This window comes from Mya arenaria, chromosome 3 (genome assembly GCF_026914265.1).
Source record: "Mya arenaria isolate MELC-2E11 chromosome 3, ASM2691426v1".
Taxonomy (NCBI): Eukaryota; Metazoa; Mollusca; class Bivalvia; order Myida; family Myidae; genus Mya; species Mya arenaria.
The window spans coordinates 13,373,850-13,400,703 of NC_069124.1; the positions used below are offsets into that span (position 1 = coordinate 13,373,850).

The 26,854-nt window shown below is 34.4% G+C and overlaps 1 protein-coding gene across 1 annotated transcript in view; it reads right to left on the minus strand.

Moving 5' to 3' along the window:
- LOC128225700 (uncharacterized) overlaps positions 1–26,854 on the minus strand; it is a 61,117-nt gene that overhangs the window by 23,810 nt on the left and 10,453 nt on the right. Inside the window, 21 exon segments of the mRNA XM_052935609.1 lie at positions 8,374–8,501; positions 8,854–9,063; positions 9,182–9,388; positions 9,590–9,918; positions 10,973–11,233; positions 11,438–11,826; positions 12,078–12,252; positions 12,656–12,822; positions 13,160–13,317; positions 13,668–13,738; positions 13,886–14,028; positions 14,812–15,026; positions 15,317–15,437; positions 16,483–16,628; positions 16,910–17,088; positions 17,248–17,384; positions 18,791–19,017; positions 19,667–19,807; positions 20,040–20,097; positions 20,401–20,534; positions 23,428–23,580. Of these exon segments, the coding sequence (XP_052791569.1) occupies positions 8,374–8,501; positions 8,854–9,063; positions 9,182–9,388; positions 9,590–9,918; positions 10,973–11,233; positions 11,438–11,826; positions 12,078–12,252; positions 12,656–12,822; positions 13,160–13,317; positions 13,668–13,738; positions 13,886–14,028; positions 14,812–15,026; positions 15,317–15,437; positions 16,483–16,628; positions 16,910–17,088; positions 17,248–17,384; positions 18,791–19,017; positions 19,667–19,807; positions 20,040–20,097; positions 20,401–20,534; positions 23,428–23,580 (3,749 nt within the window).

The following is a 26,854-nucleotide window of genomic DNA, read 5'->3' on the forward strand; positions in this document are numbered from 1 at the left end:
CTCCCCTCGGATGAACCATATGCTAAAAAGTCAATCATTTGTTCAACAAAAATCTGGGAATGGCTTTTCTCATATCTATTATATGCCTAACAATTTTTCGAAAAGGCTCTTCTCGTGTCCATTTTGCATTAAAAACCGATAATCTGAGCACCGTTTATCCGAAATTAATTATCGCTTTTTCGAAATTATTTCTCGGTCCCGATTTTATTCCTTTTTTGTTTAATCAGATTTTATATTTATAATCCGATATCGCTTGTCTGAAAGAAATCGCTATTCTGAAGTAAAAAGTACGGTCCCGATTTGGTAGCTCACTTATTTATCAATCCTTATTTCGAACACGATTATCTCATTTTTTTCTCAACATACTGCGATAGCACTCGGGCATCGGCTTGAGGTGATAATAAAGCTTGTTTAAATACGTAATTGAGCCACTATGTTGCAAACATCCATGTCAGAACATGAGAGATTTGTTTGGGTGATAAAGTGTTATGCAATTGCATGCTTACTCAATCTGAATATTATTCGGAAATGACAAATTCGATTGCCATATTGCTAACTCGACTCACTACCGTACAATCCGGAGAAGGGCTCGGTAACCAACCGGACTTGATTGAAATCTCCGAATCATTTGGCACATCAATGAAGCTAAACCAAAAGGATCATATAAAGGCGCTTATTCTCTCCACAGTATTGTATCCGTGTTTCTGACATTGCAATATCCATGACTTAATATTTTACGTCTTCTATAATTCGCGAACGCTGTCATTTTCTAAAAATATCGCTATTTTGAACTTCTTATTTGGGTCCCGACGATTTCGGATTAACGGTATTTAAATGTTTTTCGAACAAAATTGGGAGTGGCGCTTCTCAAGCTTAATTGAATAAGAGCTCTGATACGTAGCACGTAGCAGTGTAATAGAATTATGTTACTAAATGTCAAAATTCGACTTTTTTCTACTTTATGCTTCCTTTCAGTAACTTCTTTACGCTTACTTGATAGGGAAGCGGATTATATCATTTTGTGAACAGATCCAATGCGCTTGTATCGTTAATGGTTATGCGAAACATACCTTCATCTCACGATTGAGAATGTTGATACACTCAAAAGATATCGTATCAAACTTTCTTTTATCAACAAGGGTATAGATCTTCTCAATTTAAATGCTTTATTCAAGAATAGAGATGTAGAAAAATGTATTCCACAAGACTATAAGAATAAAGAAATGTCAATGATATGTTTTAAATATAAAAGGCCTGTTAGAAATTGCATATTTAATAATAATAAAGTAGTAGTAAAAGAGGATGACTTCTCTGCAAATACTCCTTCTTCTTGATATTGTATTGACTCCATGTACCGCTACGACCCCCCTGTTAGACATTTTTTAGAGATTTTAATTTTATTTCAAACAATATCCTTAGAAAACTGCTATATAAAGGTCCTTAATACCAGATAGCATCTAAAATTAGTTTCCATACATGTAAATAAGAATAAACAGACACGTTATCCAAGTATTGAAAAAGCTGGTGTAAAAGAAACGGGGTCGAACTAAATGCCTTAATGCCGTGGATGAATAAAATTGTGTACGTTATAAATGAGATAATAGGGTTTTTCAACAATAATGCATTTGCCATTCCCCCCAAATTCAATTTCGATAACTTCAAAGCAGGTCATGGATATCAAATCTCTACATAAAAAACTGGTATTTTTACCAGTCGACAAAGCAGCTGAAAATGTAATCATTGTTTGAAAGTTATATTATGTTAATTATATAATTGAAGAGTTACAATCTTCTAGAACATATATTTCTAGCTAACTCGATGGGGAAAGTGTTATAAAAACATATTGATTCTAAAGCTAAATTTCAAGTTCTGTTGAATCATGATCATGAACACATTCCTACAATACACTGGTTACCTAAAATGCATAAACATCCGTATAAATCAAGATTTATAGTTAATCCCATTTCTTGATCTAGTAAACAAGTTTCAATTTTACTAACATCCTGCTTAACTGCTATTAAGTTTCATGTAAACAAATACTGTAACAAAGTTTTTGAGAATTCTGGAATTAATCTCTTTTGGTCTATCAATAATTCTTTAGATTTAGTTTATGATTTGGAAAGAAGACGATGTAAGGTTTCATTGCTTAATACTTATGACTTTTTAAACGCTCTATACATCTCTTCCACGTTCTTTAGTTACAAACAAAATGACTCGACTTATTGAAAAAACTTTTGCGAATGAGAAAACTACTTATATGGCAGTTAATGATAAAAAACCCTCTTTTTACCAATGCACTTCAATAGCACTTTTAGATAATATTATATTAATAATATTCTGAGTTTGGATAATCCTTTGTTTATAGATAATATTCAATCGATATACACTTCACAATTGCACCCTAAAATCTAAGACATCCGATTTAAAAGCATATAGATCTGCAACTCGAAGTAAAGGAGGATATATTGAGTATCAAACTTTATGATAAACGTGATGATTTTAATTCTAAAATAATTAATTACTCTTCTTTAGATGGAGATTATCCTAGTTTACCATCATATGATGTTTTTATTGCACGTTTGATAAGATTTGCTAGAATATGTACAGATGTTAACAATTTCAGCTCTCGCAGTAAACTTATGACGGAAAAACTTGTAAAACTGGATTTTAGATATTATTATTGAATATATTATTATTACTTACTTGTCATTATAATCTTATATCAAAGTAAAACAGTTGTCTTAAACCCCTGATTGCTTATAGTATTGCTCATGCCGATTTATGTAATAAAGAAAATTCGTAAAATTAAAATGTTTCCAGCAGGTAGTTGGTCAGATAAACTCAATGAATTACTTTATTTAAACCGTGAATATAAAGGCAATTATTTGAAGAGTACTTATTCATGAAACCAAATATAGGATTGAGTATAGCTTTCTTACATAACTAAGCTTTCAGTCCGTTGATTTTATGAAAAAAATGCAAATTTATGTTATCTTTAAAACCTTTTATGCTTGACTCTACTTAGCTTTCATTTCTTCGATTTTATTAAAAAATGCAGATTTATGTTATCTTTAAACCGAATTCGGCTTGCCCGGAGTTTTTTGGCATGTGACGTCATTTTCTTCGAATATTTTACATAAGTAATCATTTGGAAGAAAAGATGAGTTAATGTATGTCGCTTTTATTTTATGTTTTCTTTAATTGTTCAGTTTTTGTAGAATGATGCTTTCTTTTATGAAACTATATTATCACACAGTTTTAAACCTTAAATTTTATATGGCAGACTGTGTGTTATGCTCATAGTTTCAAAAATTAATGCATCGTAAATGTAAACAATACCGTATATGGGTACGATAAAGAAAATCAGTCGATCTATGAAATTGGCAGTGCACGTGGTAGGCCGGGAATGAGATTTCACGTCAGGCGGAAGCGAACTAGCGGAATGGGCTAAAAATCGGAGATAGGTGAATACCAGGTGCTAGCAGACGATTGGTCGATGATAGGACCACGAACGACGGCACGGCCGAAGATGTTTCTGACTAGGGGAATGGTCAGGGCTCAGTGGGCGTACTACAACCACGTGTAATTGTTTATAAACAAGTCAAAATTTTGAAACATTAATGGGTTATCTAAATTTAATGATGATGTGGATTTTAAAAATTACTTAAACACATTTTACATATTTATTAGAAACTTAAGTAATTTCAAATCAGAGTTTGATAATTTTATTCCATCCTACTCCCACTTTGACTATGTTAGAATAAAACATTGTATGCAAAACGCAATGGTAGAGGTGTTAGTGTATTTGTACGAAAACATTTGATAATAACCGGCTTTATAGAGCAAATATGTACCGACTTAAAGGACTGTGTCGTACTCTATGTGAAATCTAGTGTCTAAGAAAATATGATCGATATAATTATGTACATTACATATGTTTCGCCAGAGGGATCTACCATTTAAAATACTATGGGAGAAACTAATAGTATATTATTACTTGAAAACAACATAATAATTTTAAAAGATAAGTACCCAGATTCCTTTTTGTATACTGTGGGCGATGTTAATGCTCGGATGAAAAATTTAAATGATTATATACCATCAGATAATCTGAGTTCTTTATACGACCTAGACGTTGATTTTGGCAAAGATTGGTTTGCTATGCCACGGAAAAGTAGGGATGTTGAGGTGAATCGATTTGGAATGTCTCTATTAGATGTATGTTGTACTCACAATATACATTTAGTAAATGGTAGATTGTTCGATGATTGTAATGGTAATTTTACATGTATTGCAAATGATGGCAACCACAGCGTGGTGGACTACCATATTGTTTCTTCTGAATTGTTTGATAACGTTTCATATTTCAATTTCGAAAACTTTGATGTCTCTGACCACTATCCAGTATATGCTTAGTTAATATTTACTGAAAATGCGCGACATATCAAAATGAATGCAGAAAAACGATGTACAAACTAAATTAAGTTATGATACTTTTTTCTGGCTCAATAATGAGCTAGATAACTTTATAAGATGATTTCAAAAACATGTTGGTACATCGCAAGAAGATATTATGCAGACGATTGACACCGATATTAACGATGCAGTAGGAAAACATGAAGGGTTATATAAAATGTACGCTGAAAATAAGCGCGGGAAAAATAGCAAAAATACTTAACAGTCACAGCCATCTTGGTGGGATGCATCTTGCACAGAGGCAAAAAGAAAGAATATTCGCTTTTAAGACGTTTAGGGGGACAACTTATCATGCTGATTTTCTTAAATATAAAGCATTTAGGTCATCTTTACAAAGTCTATGTTTTGCAAAATCATTAGCTTATAAAAGAAAATAGCGCAGTTCGCTCCTGCAGTCTTGGGATAATCCTAAAAGGTTCTGGCGTCTAGTAAAAAGCTCGAAACCAAAACATGCAGAGAGTAATACCATACCGGCAAATGAATGGGTAGTTTATTTTAAATCTTAACTGTTTAAGGATAATCAACCTCCAATAGATAATATGTACAGAGGGGTTAGACAACGCGTCATTGATAATGAGAATGACCATTTGAATTGTCCAATTTCAGATGTTGAGGTAGTAGAAAGCATCTCTTAGTAAAAATGAGGACAATAACATGGAAAGGATGGTATTGGTACATAATTTTACAATAATACTAGTCAAAATGTTACCCCAGTTTTTAATTAATTATTGGAAACGGGATAATTTCCTTAATCCTGGAGTGAGGGTATTATTGTGCCTATATTACAATCGGGTTGTAAACAAGATCCAAGTAATTATAGAGGCATTTCTCTAATAAATGTAATGTATAAGATTTTCTCTAGTATAATAAATGACAGAATATATGTTTGGGCCGAGGAACACGAAAACATTGAAGAGTCACAAGCAGGTTTTCGTTCAGGCTACTCTGTAGTTGATAACTTATTTTGCCTACAAAGTATGGTTCAGAAATATATTTCAAAACCGGGGACCGCTTCTATGTCCTTAACGTAGACTTTCAAAAAATCGTTTGATTCCCTAATACACGTTAAACCATTCACTATACCTGTCATAAAAGGGAATAAATAGAAAGATCTTAACAGTACTTAAGTCAATGTATTAAACATTAAGCGCCCATGTTTAAGTTCAGAGAAATAGCAGTTCTCAATTTCTTGTATGTAACGTAGCAGCAGACAGGGGGATTTGAATTAACCAATAATATTTTCTCTTTACATCAATGACTTAGTAGCACATTTAAGATACACATGCAGAACTGGCATATTTATAACTAATGATATTCCTGATATTGTGTTTTATGTAGGCTGACGATGTAGCCAACTGTGCACATACGGCAAACAATCTCCAGTTGCAACTTAATGCTGTTTAAAGCGTTTGACAAAATACGAGTATGCAAGTGAATTTAAAAAAGACAGAAATAATAGTATTTGGAAACGGTGGTCAACTACGTAACTATGAGAAATGGATTTTAAATGACCATCCAATTAACTGATATCTTTAAACTATTTGACTGTATGATAACCCCAATTCTCACCTTCAGGTCTAAAATATGGGGCTTTGAAAATATGGGGCTTTGAACATAGTGGGGTAATAGAAAGGGCGCAAGCAGAATTTTCTAGATATTTTCATGGAGAGAATTCGACAGTAAATACAAATATGGTATTTGGGGAATGCGGTCGACTTCCACTATGCATTGTATATTATTCAAAATGTATCAAATGTTGGTGCAAATTGTTGCAAATGCCAAATCAAAGGTATCCAGTTAATTGTTATAAAATGATAAAATCGCTGGACGAGGTGGGTAGGTGTACGTGGGCGACTGGTGTTAAAATCTGCTGTTTAGGTTTGGCTTTGGTTATGTTTGGATCTCGCAGGATGTCGGGGATATAAATTTATTTCATTCAGGCAGCGTTTAATCGATTGCATGTCCCAAACTCGGCACAATGAGGTAACTACTTCATCGCCTTGCGACACTTATCAATGTTTTTAAATCACTGTTAATCCCTGAACAATATCTAACAATGGACATACTTTTTAAAATCAGACTAGCACTCGCGCATTTTAGATGCTCAAGTCGTCACAAGTTATACATTGAAATAGGTAGACACAACAATGTTCAACGTGTAAGTCGAATTTGTTTACACTGTTTCATGTATTGAATTGAAAATGAATATCACGCCTTTTTCGAGTGCCAACAAAATGAACAAATACGAATAAACCATCTATATTGAATATCACGCCTTTTTCGAGTGCCAACAAAATGAACAAATACGAATAAACCATCTATATAACTGGTATAGTGGTCAGAGAAATCAAATTTTATTAAATTGTTTAATGAGCAGTAACGATAGCTTTGTCGTTAAATATCTTGCTTATTTTATCTTTCAAATTGTGAATGCATGCAGTAGATAAAACATAAGACATAAAGCAGTCCGTATATCAGGGTTGCACATATTATATTATTGCAAACATTGGTTCGGTAATTTAATCTTGACAAAAGGACTACAAAAGGTTTGTTCTCGTATACCAAACATGAACGTTCTCCAATTTACTTTAAGAAAAGTGTGCATGGTAAAACTTCCCTTCAAAAAAACAACAGTAAAGTTTAGACATATTCAAATCAAATATGGATAAATGCACTATCAAATGCTAATTACATAGTTCACTTTAATTAATATATGTCGTCTAAGAATAAAACTAAATTATTAAACAATACAGTACTTCATAAAAATACATAACCATGTAACAGTATTCATTCATTGCATGTACTCGAATTGTCTTTGGCTTGCATATCGTGTGAAATTGGTTAAATTGGTCTCTTCTCAAGTCAAGCATATTTCCATACAAATTGAACTTCATACGCCATCATATACCATCAGAACCATCAGGTTTCAGAGTGTGTTTTTACTTTTGATGTCCATGTATGTATATCTCAAAATTAAGATCCATAGTATATTATAAATGACAAAAATGCAGCATTTATAAGAACTCACTGTCTACGGCAGATAATGAAGAAAATGATGGAGCGAAACATTAATATTTCCGTGTGATGTGTTCATCCTTTATAAGTATAATCAAACATATCAGATTTCAATAAATTGAATTATAAAACACGTAAAACAATTTTAAACTAAACTTTTCATGACCCTCACATTTCAACATGCATTAAAAACTATGTTGTCATGGGAAAATATAATTTTATAAAATTATTCAAATCATGAAATTCTTACTTTCATTAAGCGATATTTTAAAACCAATTCGTCAACACAATATTACAGGTAACGCAATAATGAACTATTGAAATGAAGTTTAACGTCGCCAAGATTCATGCATTTATTGGTTGTCATGGCAACAAATAGAATATGAGGTTATGGTAAACTCAGTTTCTGGGCAAAAATGATAACAAGAGTTATACATGACCACTATTTTAACACCGCAGCATTAAGTAACAAGTCATGAGTATTAAAATCAAAGAAAGTTTTCTCCTTTTGTTACTACTTATAAATGATGGATGTTTAAAGAGTAATTAGATTCAAAAGAGTGAGGTACAGGGCACCCGAAACATATCAAAGATGTCATAATTATGTGTGTCGTCCCTCATTTTTCAATACTTTTTGACAAGCAAAGTTCAAGTTTAAATTGAAGTAACAATCGGTATGCAAAGGGGTTTAACCATCGATATCCAGAAAAAGACACGTCTTAATATAAAACAAAGAGAAATAACTTATAAATTATTGCGGTTCTATAAACAATTACTGCATCCAGAATAAATGTATGTCAAAACTAGTACAACTTATTTCTATATACACAATGTAGGTGACACTATCAAACTGGGCCAACAATACAGCTGCACGGCACTTACCTCATTAAGAACTGTCTGTCTTACTTGTTCCAATATTTGTGTCACTTCTCTGTTCAAAAGATCGAATTCGCTAAGCTGCATCATAAACATTGGGACCGGAAGCTGCCCAATTTTACCATCCCGAGCTTCTGTAGGAGCAGACAATTATAATCACTTCACTATTGTATTTTAAACTCTTTGTTTAGTTTAACAAATACAAGTTCAACCTAGAACAGAAGTGTTTTTGTTTCGTCTTCAATGCAAAATTGTATAATGAAGTGTTTATCAACGTAATTCTGGTCACTATAGTTTATAAAATATAGTTGTATGTATGTTCAATCTTTAACTCAGTTTACAGTTAATTTGAGGAACTGAATTATAGAAAGATATATTTGAAATTTGAAGATTAATCTCAAAAGAAACATTCCAATTAACATATTTATGTTGGGAATCTAAGGGCGAACAATTCATGTATGTGTATATATGTGTAACCATATTTGCAGAACATGCCTCGTTTACGTCTGATGCTATATTGGGTAAACGGTATGTCATGGAATAGTTCAACCGGTGGAAGACATGACACAAAGAGGTCAGCGCATAGTTTAAATTCCACTGTGAGGTGAACAGTTCCTTCGTCTAATCTGACATGGCCAACAAAGAAAAGATCCATCTCAAAAACTTTTGTATGAAGATCTATGGTCACGTCAGTACCTGTGCAATGCGAATACAATAAGTTTGATACTAATTAATCGATCACAATATATAAATCGTAGTATTTGAGTAGACACTATATTTTACACTGATTATAACCGTAAGAATTTAGTATTACCTTCCGGTCGAAGTAAATGCCGAGTTCTGTTCATTATTTCTACAACAATTGCTGTGTCTGAAGGTTTGTGTCTGAAGGACGCATATAGTGGTGTGGTGTTTGCACCAGATGAAAATGGTACATTACACCTGAGACCCAGACAATCGTCATAAGCAAAACATACATGGCCGAATCCTTTAGCAATTTTCGCCCTAAATGCAGGACAAACTGAAATTAAACAATTTTACTTGTATGCAATGCAATTTTCCGATATACACTAATAACTAAATAAATGTTAAATTGTTGAATAGGAATCGTGTACTTTTAAAATAAATACATGTATCTGCCACCGAAGAATTGTATGCATAAGTCGCTGTAGACAGATCCAAAATCAATCACATGCAGATAACATCATTACAGCTTACTAACTTTTCTCTGCTAAAGATGCCATGGTAAGTATCATCTGGTCTGGATCGCCGAATTTCAGTGTATTATCACGTGCTCTAATTTCTGATGGACCATCGCTTGACCCACCGAACTTAAAATTTGCATCATTGTTTTTCAGGTACGTAAGCATTGTGTACGGTGTCATCGTTGCAACTGCCTCGAATGGGTCAGACTGTTTCGCAAAGGCCAGTTGGTTCACAATACCGATGAACTTTTTGCCAATTTCTGACGTTTTACTCAACTTGGTTAAAAGCCAATCCACCGTTTTTCCGTTTATATCAATAACCTCAAGGAAGTTTGGTACTTTAGGGCTAAATGAAAGGGCATGAGAAAATGATTATATTTTTTAAACATACAAGGGAACTTCATGAACCAATGATATTAATGATATTACAAGCTTTAACTCGCCACTGAACTTTATTGAACCATAGTGGTCAATATTTATGTCAAAACTAAAGAAACAAGCTCAGTAGCCAAAAGTTTAAACATAAGTCCAGATTAATGGCACAGGGTTAACGCCAGAGACATTGAACACATACACAAATGAATCACAAACAGAAAACATAGAACAACAGCACAAAAGCCCTAACCCACAGAACATGAACATTTCGTTAAATTTAATGAAGAAATGAAAAGGTTATTGTGTTTTGAATTTGTATATCTCATATTCACAGGGATACTTAATTGATTAGTTAAGGTTTGAAGGATTAAACTTATTAAAGGTTCTCAAGTTATTGAAGATTGCCTTTTACTATTAAAAATTGCCACCTAAATGGACAGAAAACACTTGTGGTTAATGCTTGGAAGGAAATGGCAAGATGAGACTGGCGATAGATAATTTGACGTGTCGCCTATGCGGTATGGAACTCAAAAGAAATTATATGTATTCGTAGGCTTAAGAAAGAGTTTTTGCCGTTAATGGGGTAGTTTCGAAGCCATTGAAAACAATGGCTAATACCTAAACTATTTTACTATACATTGGTCGAATTTACTTTTACCTTTGTGAGAGTCTTAAAATAATTTGGGATTAAGTTTAAGAACAGAAATACAATTTTAAATAAAATGTGTAATAGCGTTAATTATACCACAAGGGAAGACCTTTCTGAAAGTTTCATTTTTTTATATAGAGATGGATTTAAAACGTGTCTGTTTAAAGTACCTCGGAAAATATCGTGGGCTTACGTCACAGCGTGTTCATGTATCTTCATTGTGGTTAACATACTATTTACCAAATTGCGGAATATTTTGAGGGACCGTCGTGATAATCAAAAAGAATGACCAGTTTGTGTGTCATAATTGAATACAGTTAATATAATGCTTACTGCACTTTATATTCTAAATTGTTTTAGATGATAAAATCAGTACCCATTCTTTCCATAAAGCGCCGTCTTAAAGAGCCCTGCGAACTTTTTGCCCTGTTCCTTCAAACTTTTCATAAGACTATCCTCGAACGACGAAGGATCGTACAGTTCCGGGTCATCAGGTCTGTAAGTCGGATCCTCGTCCCCAAGCATCTCATCAAGCGTGTCAGGGTCCGGTTCCCGAATCCTTTTAATAGGTTCCTCCTTCTGATCGGGATCTTCATTCTCCGCTGACTCACCAGACTCAAAGGTCTGCCCAATATATCTTTAATGGATATGCAATATGAATAACCTATCTATAATGAGTGCATTATGTATGTGATCACTCCATGAAAAAAGGTAAGATTATATATCAACGATTATAAAACACAAACTTATTTTACGAGTATTGTTGAAACGGATTCTGACAAAATTGAAATAAAATAATCAAAGAACCAACGGCGATTGTAGTTTGCAGGTAATTTAATACCTAAACTCATGGTCGTTGCAGTCCTGTATCCATTTCGGAATAGGAACGAGTCTGTCTAAATATGGAGAAGGGTCTTTGTATTCGTATTCAGCGTCTGGAGGTGTATCTATGCTCTTGTCGAACGGACGGACAGACACGTGAATATAGTTCTTTCCCCGTGACTCTTTGGTTGACAGCCTATCGCTGTTTGTCAAAGGTTTGCACCGACGAGCATATGTAACCTTACCTATCTTTTTACCCGCATCGACATTTTTACCATGATTTGTCTGATCAGCGTCAATGTTTTCAATAACGATTTCCGTACCTTCAAATTCAGGATCGATTGCTTGTATTACAACTTTCTTTTCGAATTTGAATACTTTCAAGATCCCGTTGACTGGCATCTGTATCTGTACAAAAGTGTAAAATATACAGGATTAAAACCAATAGAAATGTGATACAGATCAGCCAAATAAAATGGTGTTCTGTACAACAGGTGGCAGAAAAGATAGTTGTCATCACATTTCGCTTGTCTTAATCATGTTTGCAGTCATATATCGATATATCATATTTAAAAATGCTTAAGCCATTCGTTTGTTTTCTTCCAGGATTTGAACTTCATTACCTGTACATAGACATATTATTTATTTATTGGTCATACCGATTGTCCCACGCCAAGTTTGAGGTTGACCCCGGTAGTTTCGTATGCGTCGTTAGATGTGGTTGGCCAGACACCAGCAGGACAATCGTCAAATTGTTCAAGACGGGTTGTTGGAAATTTGCGGTGAAATTTCGGTCCAAACACCTTTTGCGTAAGAGATTTGCTAGTCTCAATCCTAGAAATGGTAAGAACATAGTAACATTCCGTATTTTTACAGGATTTGTTTGATCGTCATGAAACCTTAAGGATTTAAACAATGTTTACTGTTGCACTGGGTAAATGAGTGAATATTTAAGGCATGGAGTAGTATCGAGGAAAATGCTACCAATTTGGCTCTGTTGGAGCCGATAACCCCTACTTGTGGTATTGACCTTTCAGGCGTAGGAATAAATGCTTTACACGACACAACGTCCTATGATGAAGTACAGTTGTGTGAATACTGATCAGAAATCGAATATTATTTTGTTCATTGCACTTGAAACACGATATAGTAACGGACACAAGAAACAGTCGGAAAGCAAATGCAACTATTTATCATATGGCTTGTTTCGAAGGCATAAAACATTTACTATGCGTACGCTTGATTTAAATTCTTGTAAGCCCATTTAAAGCCCTGTACTGCGTCCATGATGGATTTGAATATTTCTATGAAGGGTACCACAAAGTCAGTCAGTGGTTTAATAGGCTCTAAAACGTAATCCCATTTAGCTCTAAGGTTTTCTTGAACATTTTGCAATGACCCTTTCTGAAAATAAATGCAGGTACATGTAGTAGATTGTGATATTACCGTGAGAACAAAAATCGATTAGTCGGTATTTTAATATACTCGATTTTAAATGAATTGATGTACAGCCGAACCCCGTTGGCTTGAACTCGATTGGCTAAATATTATATAGGACCGGTTTCTTTTTCCTGAAGAAAAGCAATCCCGCTTTACTCGGATTTCCTGAGGCTCAAAGTATTTCGCCGAACCTATGCAGTTCGAGCCACGGGCTTTCGACTGTAATTTATATTCGCACAGTGTGCTTTTCATTGTGATCTTGTTATTACGACATTTTATTCCATTTTGTAATTATACATACCACTTGAGTGACACCGTCACTAACAAGCGATTTCTTTTCTTTTCGTAGTGCATTCGCACCGTCTTTGATTGAATTTGTCAGTTTGTTAAAAGCTACCCTCAGACGTTTAAGAATCGATGGAATTCTCTTTGCCGTAGATACCCATTCAATGCTCCTTCCTGTTTTAATATAAAATATCAAATGCTTAAAATTTAAAGGGTTACAAAAACCAAATTAATAAACTTCAATTACTTCTTTTTAGTAAGAAAGTTAAATATCGATGATCACACATCACCATTAATAGTGTGACGTCTTAAATACATAAATTGTTTGCGCAGTAAGACATCAACAAAATAATCATGTTTTAACGTAACTTTCAGACGATTTGGCCGCATGGGTCATTAAACAAGAATGGTATGTTCGCAATCTGTCTTAATTTTAATACCAAAAAGTAAGAACAAAATAACATAAATTTGTTATTTAGATAAAATAATAAAAAATACACCTTGGTGTGTATTATATGACATACCTTTCATAAACATACAGGCATCCAAAATTCTAGTTTTTACATCCACCATTATTGTGATTGCCATTTTAATACTAAAATATATGTATAATAGTTCTTGAATCTTAGTTCAAAATCATGTAATGCTTTATGATTATTTTGATTGAATACGTCATCACATTTACTCGTTTATCGACTGAACAATACCACAATTACATATTTACTGTTATGCTAAAACTTACTCAGCTATTGCCGACGACATACTGGTGATGGCCTGCATGGGGTTGTTGACGAGCTTAATAACCGCCTGAGCGATTGTCTTAGCTGCGTCAGTTAGCTTCATGACGACGTACGGAAGAGCAATTGTAACAGAATCTACAACGTCCTTTTGAAATTGAATACAAGTGTTGTTAAATAACATATACACTAACTATTGAAGTGTTCTCGTATTGCAAACTTATGTTTAGGACTAACCAGTAATTGAGAATGATAAAATGATGTTATAGTATAAAGATATCGATATAAAGATATAAAAAAGTCGGTATGACCAAGTTCAATGATAGGTAAACTAGTTGTAAAATCTCATTAAAAACCAACCACTTCCTCGCATAAAAAAAGAATAGTTGAGCCTAAACTTTATATTTGAACCTATCCCAACATTGAAATGCATAACCATTTGTCCTATAATATTCAGTTGTTTTAATTTACCACAATATACGTAAGTGTTTGAAAATCGGACTTCGTTTGCTATCGATAATCTAATCGAATCGATTCAAGTATTTCGATTCACAATCGGACATTGATCGAAAGATCATAATATCATTTATGAATACATTCTTTTAACATAGGATTATCATGATCATTTAAATATTTTAACCTCGAATCAGTACAGGGGATGCTATAGTCATGCTTTTTTGCAACAGTAAGTGACTATTCATAACATTTTTCTGTCTTTAATAACTTAACGAAAACTTATAACAACCAAACACATACTTAATAACTGCACATCAATTGAAAAATGATGCACACCGCAACAGGTAAGTTATTTTATATTTTATTTGTTTTAATGTTTTAATGATTCAGTGAGACCTATACAATGATCCGGCCTGGAACAAAAATTGACTGCGAACTTTGCGAAACATAGTAATTATTATATATAGTGCCTTACATTGTAAAACTTAAGCACGTCCTGTGATATTCCAAAAATGAAATCCCTGAGTTCCTTCACGATGGCCTTGATTTCATCAATGACTGAGTTGCCGCTAATACTGAACAACTCCCTCACAAAGTTCTTCATTCTGCCAGCAACATCGCCAAGTCTGGTTGGTAGGTGCTTCACGATATCGACCAAGGCATTGACAGTATTCTTAAGGCTTTTCCCATCTGAAGGCCAACCAATAATAGAAATACCCAGTTTGTTTTAATGACTGGCACTAAAACGAAAGTTTAATAAGCTGTTTCTAAATACGCTGCTTTTAAATGCAATTTAAACACTGTATATAAATGTGTGCGTTGGCATGTGCGTACACGCGCGATAGTTCGTGCGTGCGTAGGTTTGTGTGAGCGAGTGTGTTAGCTTTTTTTAAATATTCAATTTCATAAAACAAGGCATTAAATCGATAAGGGAAAGTGTCATGAGCAGTAGCCTAACACACTACGTAGCAAATGTTTACCTTTGAACATGTTGATGAGCTTAATGAAGTTTTTTACAGCATTTGTAATAGGATCAACAATCTTGGCGAGGATTTTGTCAAAAATATGCACCAAGTCCGACAGGCTGTCTATCCCAAAATCCTGCAGTGTATGTATAAGAGAAAGAGAATGAGAGAGTAAAACGTCACGAATAATTGTGAGAAACGTGTCTTAGATAAGACATTAATAAATGCGAACAATAGGTCAGTTTTCAAAACCCAATATGTTTGGAAATATATCAAGAAAACCAACTCGAACGTAAAAATGAAAGTGGCATGCAAATTATAGTTTTTTATCTTTCTTTTAGAAAGAGTTATTACTCCATCTATACGTAAAATCGTTAATTTCATGAACTATTTGCTCAAAAATGTTTAAACGTAACATTCATATGCGAACAATATCTTTAACACATGTGTTGCGTAAACATGGCAATAATCTGACCAAAACGGCGTCAAATTGATGATGTTCTTAATCTTCCAATATTAGTATACATTAATATTTCTGTTAACACTTCTTGACAGCTTATGCATTTCCTACTATTAACGAATTGTTTGGGACCAGATTCTATTAAAATCCCAAAAGTTTCAGTGGCCTATGCCTTGAGCACCAACAAAAAAGCAATTGGAAATAAACTGCTTTAAAAGTTTGTTTAACGTATTCGAGCGTTTATTTTTTTCGTTCGTCTAACAATAATATTTGCAAACAAAAATCAAAAATACATTAATATTGGTGTGCTTTGTTTAAATTCTGATATGCTCTGTGTGACTTTTAGTTTTCGGAATTATCGTTTAAAATTAACCAAATACCTTATAAGTTTAATAATTAAAACCAAGAAACGTGAGACATATATTCACAGACAACTCTTATACATACAGGATTGATAAACAAATTTATTATTATTTTTGGTATTTGTATTACATACAAATGTTCGCTGGCCAATATAGAATGTTGTTCAGTGTATCTTAACGCATATACATTACATTTCAATTTTCAAGTGCAAAGATAATCGATAAACTAAGTGCATAAGGAAACCGAACGTAAAATGGACACACTCATTACCAAAAGAACTTCAATAATATTGTTTAGCGGTACAAGGATCAAATGCCAACTTGCAAACCGACATATAAACACAACACACAAAATGTACCTTAAGAACGTTCAAGTCGTAATCAATATGTCCCTTAAAGCAAATATGTGCCTTGATTATGTCCACCTCAATCCCGATCATCCCTACATGGGCCTCGGCATAGACTTTGTCAAACACGTCAACTTCAAAATGACCACTCAACAATGCTGTAGGATAAAATAAATAAACATTAATAATTGCATTCATCATTCTGTCTGTCTGGACAGTAAGATATATGATACTTTGTTAATTATTATGCCACAATTCAAATATTCAAACATCCTATAACGACAAAATGTATGATATGTCAACGAAATATCAAAACAATTACTTGCAAATATAACCTTCAAAGTCACGATGATATAAAACTACTTCTGCATATAAAGCGTTTGCAAAAGAAATAAAAAATCATACAAACTGACAATAATTATCCTTCTGATCCCCTTACCAAGTTTAAGGTCAAGTACGTTTCTCATGGTGAGTCCGAAGCTGGCTCCGATGTCGCTGTTACCCAACATCTTGTCCCAATTAACACCAGGAGGTTTAAGTACTATATGAATTCCCTGTTCTAATGTCTGCAAAAGGTCTCTCTTCGCTCGACTCACAATCGGGTACGTGTAGTTTTTACTATAATATTTTCAGTTTGCTAAATCTGATTGTGCCAGATATAATAGCATAAATTTTGTGTTAAATGTGCCCGTGTCTTGAGTGATGACATAAGTTTTGAGTTTAAGTTTTAAAATTAAAGCCAATGAGCAATCATGAATATTTCCTCTCAATATTCACCTAATGATTTCCGGTTCCTGTTGCAGGGTGAAATTCTTGTCGGTTGCCTTCGGGTGTTTGGTTAGCACAGTGTGTGCGGTCTGCCGAACAACCTCGTCGCTGTCATGGATAACGCTTTTCACCAAGGCATCGGCGCTCTGCCAATTTATTAGCGTGAGGTCAAGGACGTATGTATGACTGGATTTCCTAAGCTATGTGTATTCAGTTGAACAAACGGCATTAAACATTGGAAGTTCAAAAGGAATGTCGTGATGGCACGAAATGGAACATTCCAAATTGTGAGTCGTGTGGGAACGACATTAGGGATTGAACGTTCGAATTGAAATACGTGGTGGCACGACATTAATGTCGGACAGTTGAAACTAAATGTGGTGCTGGCATGACAATGGACATTCAACAATAATGTCGCTCATGATTTGTAGAAATCATTGACTATGTCATCTTTGGAAAAATTGAGACCACGGCTTTGGGTAATTTATTCACAAGACAACTATCACACTCTAATGTCGAGCCAGCACAAATTATTTTTAAATGTCAAATGCCCAATGTCGTGCATGTACGATATTTGTTTTTGAATGTCCAACATCAAATGTTTTCATTTTTGGGGGGTGTGAACGCACGAAAACCATTTTTGAATATCCGTGCTAGCACGACATGTCTATTATTATTGTGTAGTTTTCTTAGAACAAAAGCTTCCACAAGCGCTTGTTGATGATACAATTTCAAGAAAATATTTTTTTTTTATTTTTTAAACGTCATGGTTTATACATTAATAGAGTGCCAAAGGTGGTCTAAATGTTGATTTTGCTGTGAGCGAAGAAAAGAATATGACAATTTATGCAATAGTTACATTCAAAACTCAGTCAAAATAATTTCCAAACACATGGCATAGATCTATTTCATATATTTTGTTGAAAAACTTGAATGAACGTTTCAATTTCAGGGTTAAGTTATGTTTGAGGTCAAAACATAACAAAAATACCTCAATATAATATTAACAATTTTGCATCGCAAAGGGTTGCAGTTAATTTCTTCATTTGGTTCACATTTGTCAGCCTGGGAACCAAGACTATTCATTTTTAAATGTTGATTAACGTGTCTGTACGACGTTTTTGAATTTCCAATATCGTGCTGGCAGGTCCATCATTTTTGAATGTCCATTGTCGTGCGTGTTTGATATTAAATATTAGGATTTAAGTGTCTCTTGTCGTGCCGGCACGACACTAATTTTTGAATGTCAATTGACGTGACAGCACGAATTATATTTTGGAAAAATCAATATCTAATGAGCCAGCATGACACTAAAATTTTAAAAGACCAAATGTAAAATGTCGTGTTAAGCTACCTTAACACATCGGTTTTAGTACTGGCTTTAACAACTTACTAGCCGTTTTTGTCCCTGCATATATATTTAGTAAATTGGTATGTTTCTGACCAGTTTGATGAAATGGCATTAGATTGTACTCGTATGTAAGTATTTCTGAACAACCTTCAATCCATGCGTTGTTAATGTCTGTCTCGGAGCTTCAAGAATTCCACTTACTTCATTGCAGGTGAAGTGTCTCATACTATGAATGGCTGCCCTTCTCCACGCCGTCACACCGGCGTTCGGTTCCATATAGGACAGGATGTGACGTAATGATCGCGTTTTCCCGGCGTTCCCTAGAGACTGGATAAGAATAGTCTTTGTTTCTACGTGCTTTCTCGCAGGTATATCGTGCTGAATGATTGACCGCTTTCGTCTTGGTTTCACGATTTCCATCGATCTGCCTGTTGTGGGAAAATAAAGTGGTGTTATCACATATGGTAAAGTTGTGAAACACTGAAGTAAATCAAATAACTAAAGCCGTTAAACTATATTGGGTTGTGTTATGTAAGCCGTTTATGAATTTTATGTAAACAGTTATTAACCAGGCGGAGCTAACCGACTGGCTAGTTATACGCAAAGTTGTTTAATCGGAATGACCTCCAGCTTTTTGTAATATAACCCCTATAAAACTTAAAGACAATTAACCCAAACAAGGAATTCCTTATTTATAAAAATATGTATGCCAACACATTTCAACCGGGTTATCCGATTCTCTGAACTCTACCATGTTCAAGTGAGAATTCGGGTACTTTTCCTGGCATGTTCTATGTACTCGATCGAATATAAGTTGTTTAACTTTAAAATATTTAGGCAATTCGAGAGTTCCTGACATTGTTTAACTGCAGTAATTCATTTATTTTACGCTAGATCGTTGGAAGCAGTGACACCTTTGATAAATCTTATTTTCTAAAAAAAAATGATGATATCCTTTTTTATCAGGTCATATAACACCACCATTCCCATTTAACTACTATAATTCTAAGCATTTTATAGAAACATAAAGAATTGAAACGCGGCTCATGCGATATTCTAAAAAGGGGAGTTACACACTCTCATTGTGGTGATCCAACCAGTTTTCAATTCTCTCAACGATGCGGTCAGACTCGCTCATGTTACTGTTGTGCATGGACTTAACCATCGCTCCAAGTGACAGACAAGCACGCTTCCGGGTCTTCGTCAGGGTTGGCGTGTCTGTATCATACATGTTTCAAAAGAAATTTATTAGTTAATTAAGAACTTGAATACTGCCTATTCGAAAATTTGCCTGATCATTGGAACTAATTCAAACATTAACAGTTTATGGTTGTGTTTAAATCTATCTTGCAAATATAAATATAAATTTATGTTATTTCATTACAGCGACGTCATGTCTTATTAAGATAAACTTCAATTTAAAGCAAAGGAATATTGTAAAATGTCCTACCTCCGGGCATCATAGTCCCGTCTTCAAAGCAGAGCGCTTCGACGTGTTGAACAAGCTCCTAATTGATTGTTTAAAGTAACTGTTTATTTTAGGGAAACCAATTTGTATCAAGTTTTATTGTAAAATCGTTAATTCCAATAAAGCTTTTTAATTTCATGCAATAGTTTGATTGTAAATATGTTTCATAAATGGCAACCACAGAAAAGGTTTTTCTCTTATCATGTACAAACCTGGTTTCATGGGCTACATGTATGGTGCGTTGTGCTCTTATTAGACTAGCGCTAATTAATATGAAACTTGTTGACAGAGGTGGTCTTGATATAATGGTGGATAGCTTTGAATTGACAAACTATCACCCTACCTGCACAGGTGACTGTATGGCGATGGCGTGGAACAGACACCTCCTCAGATCGTCCTCGGAAACATTTGGCTTCAAAAAGACCAACTCAAGCACCAGTAATTGGGCGTCCGCGCTGTTCGTTTGTGCTATCAGGTCTGGTAAGAAGATTCATATTATTATTATTATTATTATTATTATTATTATTATTATTATTATTGCGTGCCACAGGCTTTTTAAACGTTTGAAAATTGTGAAAGTTATATTGGGTCACCTGGTATCAAGTTTAACATTACAGCAAATGGCATTATATATGCAAAAAGCTACAGAAACGAGTTTGATCACATAACGAATACTATAACGACGACCATACGTACACACATGCATATTGTTTATGAAACAAATAAGAAAACAATAGCAACGACATCTTAATCAGTTAACATCAAACAAGAACAGGAACAAAACAAATCAAAATAATTATGTAAGTTTACGTCTTGGTATATTATTGTGTCATGTTTTCGTTTCGAAACGGCGCAGAATTTGAAAAGGTGACGACATATTTCTTTGTCCCTTCTTACTAGTCTGGAAGTCAGGGCGAAATGCGAGACAATGAGGGCGTTAAGACTTTGCTTCAAAGCTAATGTGGATGATAAGGATAGCAAGAGGCTAAGAAAATGTCTTTATCAAAAGTAGGAAAACAAATATAGCTACAGCTACAATAGGTACAAACGTATTGTTTAACTGTATTGAAAGTACAGCTGTATACTTATAGCTGAAGCTATATAAATATAAAGCTGTAGCTATATAGGGCTGGTCACTGTTGTCATGTTGTAACTGTTGAGCCATTTTGTACGACGTAAGACAAAGGACATACTTTTTTATAATACAATCGACCTTTTGCCATGGCGGGTTTACATTTGTTGAGTTTTGCGCTCGTTAACTTGTACATATTTGTGAAAATACTTTATCGCGTATTAACTTGCAATATTTTAATTGGAGTGTATGGTTATTTTTTCAAGAAGAATGGGTGGATATTTTCTGAAGACCAAGTGATATGTATTTGTCCATTCAAACGGGATAGCCATTTGCCAAAGCATGGTCACTCCCTATCGGCTTAAAATTTGCCTTAAGTTTTTCATCCAATTTTTACAAAACTTTCACAGATTGATGATCATAAAGTGAAGCAGCGCATATTATCGGGCTTTCCTGATTTGACCATTTTTGAAAGAGTAATTGCCCTTTGCTTCTTTTACATTTAAAATTGGTTTCTTCGCAAATCCTCGTACGTTTTACATGCGATTTCTACCAAACTTTTACAGGTTGATGATCATAAAGTCAAGCAGCGCATATTGTCGGGTTTTTGCGATTCGACCATTCTTGAAAGAAATATTGCCCTTCGCTTATTTTACATTTTAAATTGGTTTCTTCGCAAATCCTCTTACGTTTTACATGCGATTTCTACCAAACTTTCACAGATTGATGATCATAAAGTGAAGCAGCGCATATTATCGGGCTTTCCTGATTTGACTATTTGTGAAAGAGTTATTGCCCTTTGCTTATTTTACATTTTTAAATTTGTTTCTTCGCAACTCCTCTTACGTTTTTCATGCGATTTCTACCAAACTTTTACAGATTGATGATCATAAAGTGAAGCAGCGCATATTATCGGGCTTTCCTGATTTGACTATGTGTGAAAGAGTTATTGCCCTTTGCTTCTTTTACATTTTTAAATTTGTTTCTTCGCAACTTCTCTTACGTTTTTCATGCGATTTCTACCAAACTTTTACAGATTGATGATCATAAAGTGAAGCAGGGCATATTGTCGGGCTTTCCCGATTTGACTATTTGTGAAAGAGTTATTGCCCTTTGCTTATTTTACATTTTTAAATTTGTTTCTTCGCAACTCCTCTTACGTTTTTCATGCGATTTCTACCAAACTTTTACAGATTGATGATGATAAAGTGAAGCAGGGCATATTGTCGGGCTTTCCCGATTCGACCATTTTTTAAAGAGTTATTGCCCTTTGATTATTTTACATTTAAAATTGGTTTCCTCGCAAATCCTCTTACGTATTCATGCAATTTTGTACCAAACTTTCACAGATTGATGATCATAAAGTGAAGCAGCGCACATTGTCGGACTTTTGCGATTTGACCATTTGTGAAAGAGTTATTGCCCTTTGCTTATTTTACATTTAAAATTGGTTTCTTCGCAAATTATCTTACGTTTTTCATGCGATTTATACCAAACTTTCACAGATTGATGACTATACAGTGACGCAGCGCATATTGTCGGGCTTTCGCGATTCGGCCATTTTTGAAAGAGTAATTGCCCTATTTTATACATTTAAAATTGGTTTCTTCCCAACTCCTCTTACGTTTTTCATGCGATTTCTACCAAGCTTTCACAGATTGATGACTATATAGGGAGGCAGCGCATAATTTCGGGCTTTCGCGATTTGGCCATTTTTGAAAGAGTTATTGCCCTTTTTACATTTAAAGTTGGTTTCTTCCCAGCTCCTCTTACGTTTTTTATGCAATTTCTACCAAACTTTTACAGATTGATGACTATATGATGACGCAGCGCATATTGTTGGGCTTTCGCGATTCGGTCATTTTTTAAAGAGTTGTTGCCCTTTCTTTATTTTAAATTTAAAATTGTTTTTTTGCAACTCCTCTTACGTTTATGACTATACAGTGACACAGTGCATATTGTCAGGCTTTTGCAATTTGACCTTTTTTGAAAGAGTTATTGCCCTTTCTTAATTTTACGCATTTCTTATGTTCCTGAGAAACTACCCTTACCATTGATTGGCTTTCGTTACAAAAAATGAGGCGGGGGATATAGCTGTCTGTGACAGCTCTTGTTCTAAGGAGAAGGTATGACAACTTGGCCAAGCAGATGGGAAGGTCATTTGATTGAGTTGCCATTTGCCCAACGGAAAGAATGGCCATTTGCCTAAGCATAAGGGCTAGCCCAATCAGAAGGACATGTGGAAGTGGCCGCCATTTTTGCCAAGCAGAGCGGATAATACTTGGTTTGATATTTTACCAATGAAAAGGTTCCTCTCGTCTGCACAGATCGTGTCATTCTCCGGGCATTCCTTGGACAGCGCGTCGCGCCCAAGCTGGAGGAAGTCGTGACGCTCCAGGGAACGCACTAGCGTCCGCAGTTGATGTACGCACTCAGTACGGTTTCGGTCGTCTATAACAAGAATAGTTTTATTGAGTTTAAGAGGAACGCTACTTCTGCTCATATTTTATGTAATAAATGTATGTTATTTGTTGTCCTACTTTATGCAAAACAAACGATAGTTTGGTAATAAGAGATGTACGTCAGGGCGAAGCATCAAAGCGCCCATGCAGTTTTATTCAAAACCGGATACCTTTTAGACGGAAATGGTGCCGAAGGTTTAAGTAACAAAACAAAACATAATTGTTTAATTTGTCGCTAAGATAAAATAACTAGTATTTTTGTGCCTTGTTTTTGAGCCGAGCTCTCATTGAAACACTGCATAGATGTATGGTATACTTTCGCATTTGTTATCAATTTGAGATAAAACATGAACAGCGAGCAAAGAAACAAGTTACTTATCAGTGCCCTAAACAAATCCTTTTGAATTCATTAACATAAGCTTCTTTCCGTCACTTCAATCTTTTGTTGTGGTTTCTTTAGCGACAATCTTTAAGAAGATGATGCCCTGACTGGACGTTTTGTCTATCACTATTCTTTGCGCGAAAGCTCCCATGCCCGTGATTACATAACCGGCATTAACCCTTGACTCTAATGCCCATAGTAACTTGTTGATCTCTCATATCAGTTATGGCCTGTCGGTCAATATACACTAATATACCCCATCCCTGTTTTAAATGTTTTGTTTATTTATTGATAAATAAGCCAAAATAACCGTGATGGCTTGTCGGTCAACATCCCCTTAGCCCGCATACTCTTGATAAATTGTCGGTCAATAGCCCCTCAACCCCATTACCCGTGATTATCATTTGGTCAACATTAATTCAGCCCTAATATCCGTGATGACTTGTCGGCCAATATTCCTTTTGCTTCATTTACAATAATATCCAGATGGTCCACGATTCAAATCCACCTCATACCAGTTATAATTTGTCGACCCATATACCCTTTTCTGTTCTTTGAAGTCAGTATATCCCGATTTGCATCGTTGTGCTTTTTTCTGTAACCGTCTTTGAGGTAGTATGACCTCGGCTAATCCATAAATCATTTATATTTAAAAGCATTATAAAGTTTATGTAAAACAGTTGCACAAATATGAATAATTATAATGAAAGTACTAATATGTCTTCCATTTTCCTTTTATTAATAATCAGTTATCAGCTACTTATACCCTCACGTAAATGTACATTTAAAATGCAGTACAGGGCCGTATGCAAATGAGGAAACTAAAACTAACGTATGAAGGAAGTATATGCCTATTTGTATATGTATGCTTAAATATATACCATACAGTCCTTTACCATTTCTTTTTTATTTTAAGAGCCGACACAAATATGTGTAAAAGCTTGGACAACATAAAAAGCCTCTTTACATTTCTGAGTCTTTTGTGCATGTTTACGTTATTAGGTATTTTACTACAGGCGTGTCTGCAGGATCTGCAGGTATATCATTGCCGGTTGAAAGTATCTATATCATAAATACTATTGTTATTGTTATTGCTATTGTTAGTACCTATTGCATCTAAAATAAAATAAATAGTTTTCTCCTGGGTACCTAGCAAATCGAATGTTTAAAAATGATTAAGACAATGATTTAAAGTGAAAATAATATAATCTTTTTCATTCTATAACAAAAATTGGACTGTCCTTTTTATGTACTTTTTCTTGTTTTTATGTTCTTCTTAGCGTTGCGTTACAATGGAAGGCAATGAACTTTGAAATAATGTTCATAACCTGCAATTATAAAGCTTTTTAAGGGCCTCCCTTTGAGCAAATTATGTTTGAAACCAGACCTAAACTATTTAAAGATTATATATTACTTTTATTGTTTTAGGTTTAATATTAAGCAAACTTAATAAACATATCCGTAGCAATTCGTGAAGCTGTAACTTTACTTTTACGAAAGAAGATTTTATCTGACTTTTAATCAAAAAAGCGTTTGCTTTTTTCTGGAAATGTCTTTATACAACAATGTTTTGTGGTGATTGCAGCTATCTTACGAAAGATATTTGAACTTCTTGTAACCAGGATATGAACCTACACCACTTTTGACATCTTTCTTATTGGAAAATATATCGTCAATACATGGTTGATTAGGTCGTATTGGAATTTCTGACACAAAAACAGAGTTATGTTGTCGACGGATTTGCCGAAAAGATGTAGATGTGTTTCTGGTCCATTATCTCATTATCTGATAAAAAATAAATGTTGTCTCGCTTTAAAACCCCAGAAAATGTCGCAAAGGATGAATGTTATACTACATTAAAATGGTGTTCCTCAAAACTAAATAAAACTTGAATTTTCTAAAAGCTTCAATTTTTCGGCCAGCCCCACCCACTATTGCATTGCAATGACTTTAAGCTCTTACCCTCCTTATACCTTTCGGAAGGATAGATAGTTCGGTACATAACCCCTAGAGTTGTATATGTATTCCTGCCGCAAGTACAATCAGTGTTAAAACTCAATGAGATATCCATATAACCTGAATGTCTTCCATGTTGTTTCACTTGACTTGTAACAGCTGGCACTAGTTTGACCAAATAGTGTGTTTTTCAGATTATTTATACATGCGTTCGGGAAAGGCCCATTCGGCGAGTGCTCCGATAAGATTGTTAGTCATTTCAGGTTTTTGGGGCACACTGTAAGGACAAGATGTAACCCTTTTTGGGGCTACTCTGATTATTCAACGTGCACCAGTGTATAGCACTATCTATTTAAGGTTCCTCCTAGAAGACGTTTAGTAGTTTTAGTGAAAATAACACTTTGATTAATGTGGAATGTTATTCATCGTAAGACATACCTTTAAATATAAATTAGCTTTTAGCAAATTTAGATGTTCAAATCATAAATAGTTAATTGGAACTGGTAGGCATAATGCTATCACAAGAGAAGAATGTGTTAGTCGGTTTTGTCTAGATTATATAAGCGTTTATGTTTTAAACTGTGAATACCATGCTTTCTTTATATGTTGTAAATATAATGATAAACGAGTGCAAAATTTGTTTAATTGGTATTCTAGTAGTACTGAATAAGAAGATTTGTACAGTTTATTTAACAAAAATCAATCTGAAAATTTACGAAAACTAGCTTATTATATATGCCATCTCTTTTTAACATTAATATTTAATATTAAGGGGAAGTAATCTTGATTTTTATTTACACATTGCTTGTATCGATTAATTACCCTGACACAACTCATGCCTTTCTGGTGTGTCATGTATTTTGGGCCATTGGCCTTTAATTAAAACTCCGAATTCAAATCGCATGCGCCATTATTATTACTACCC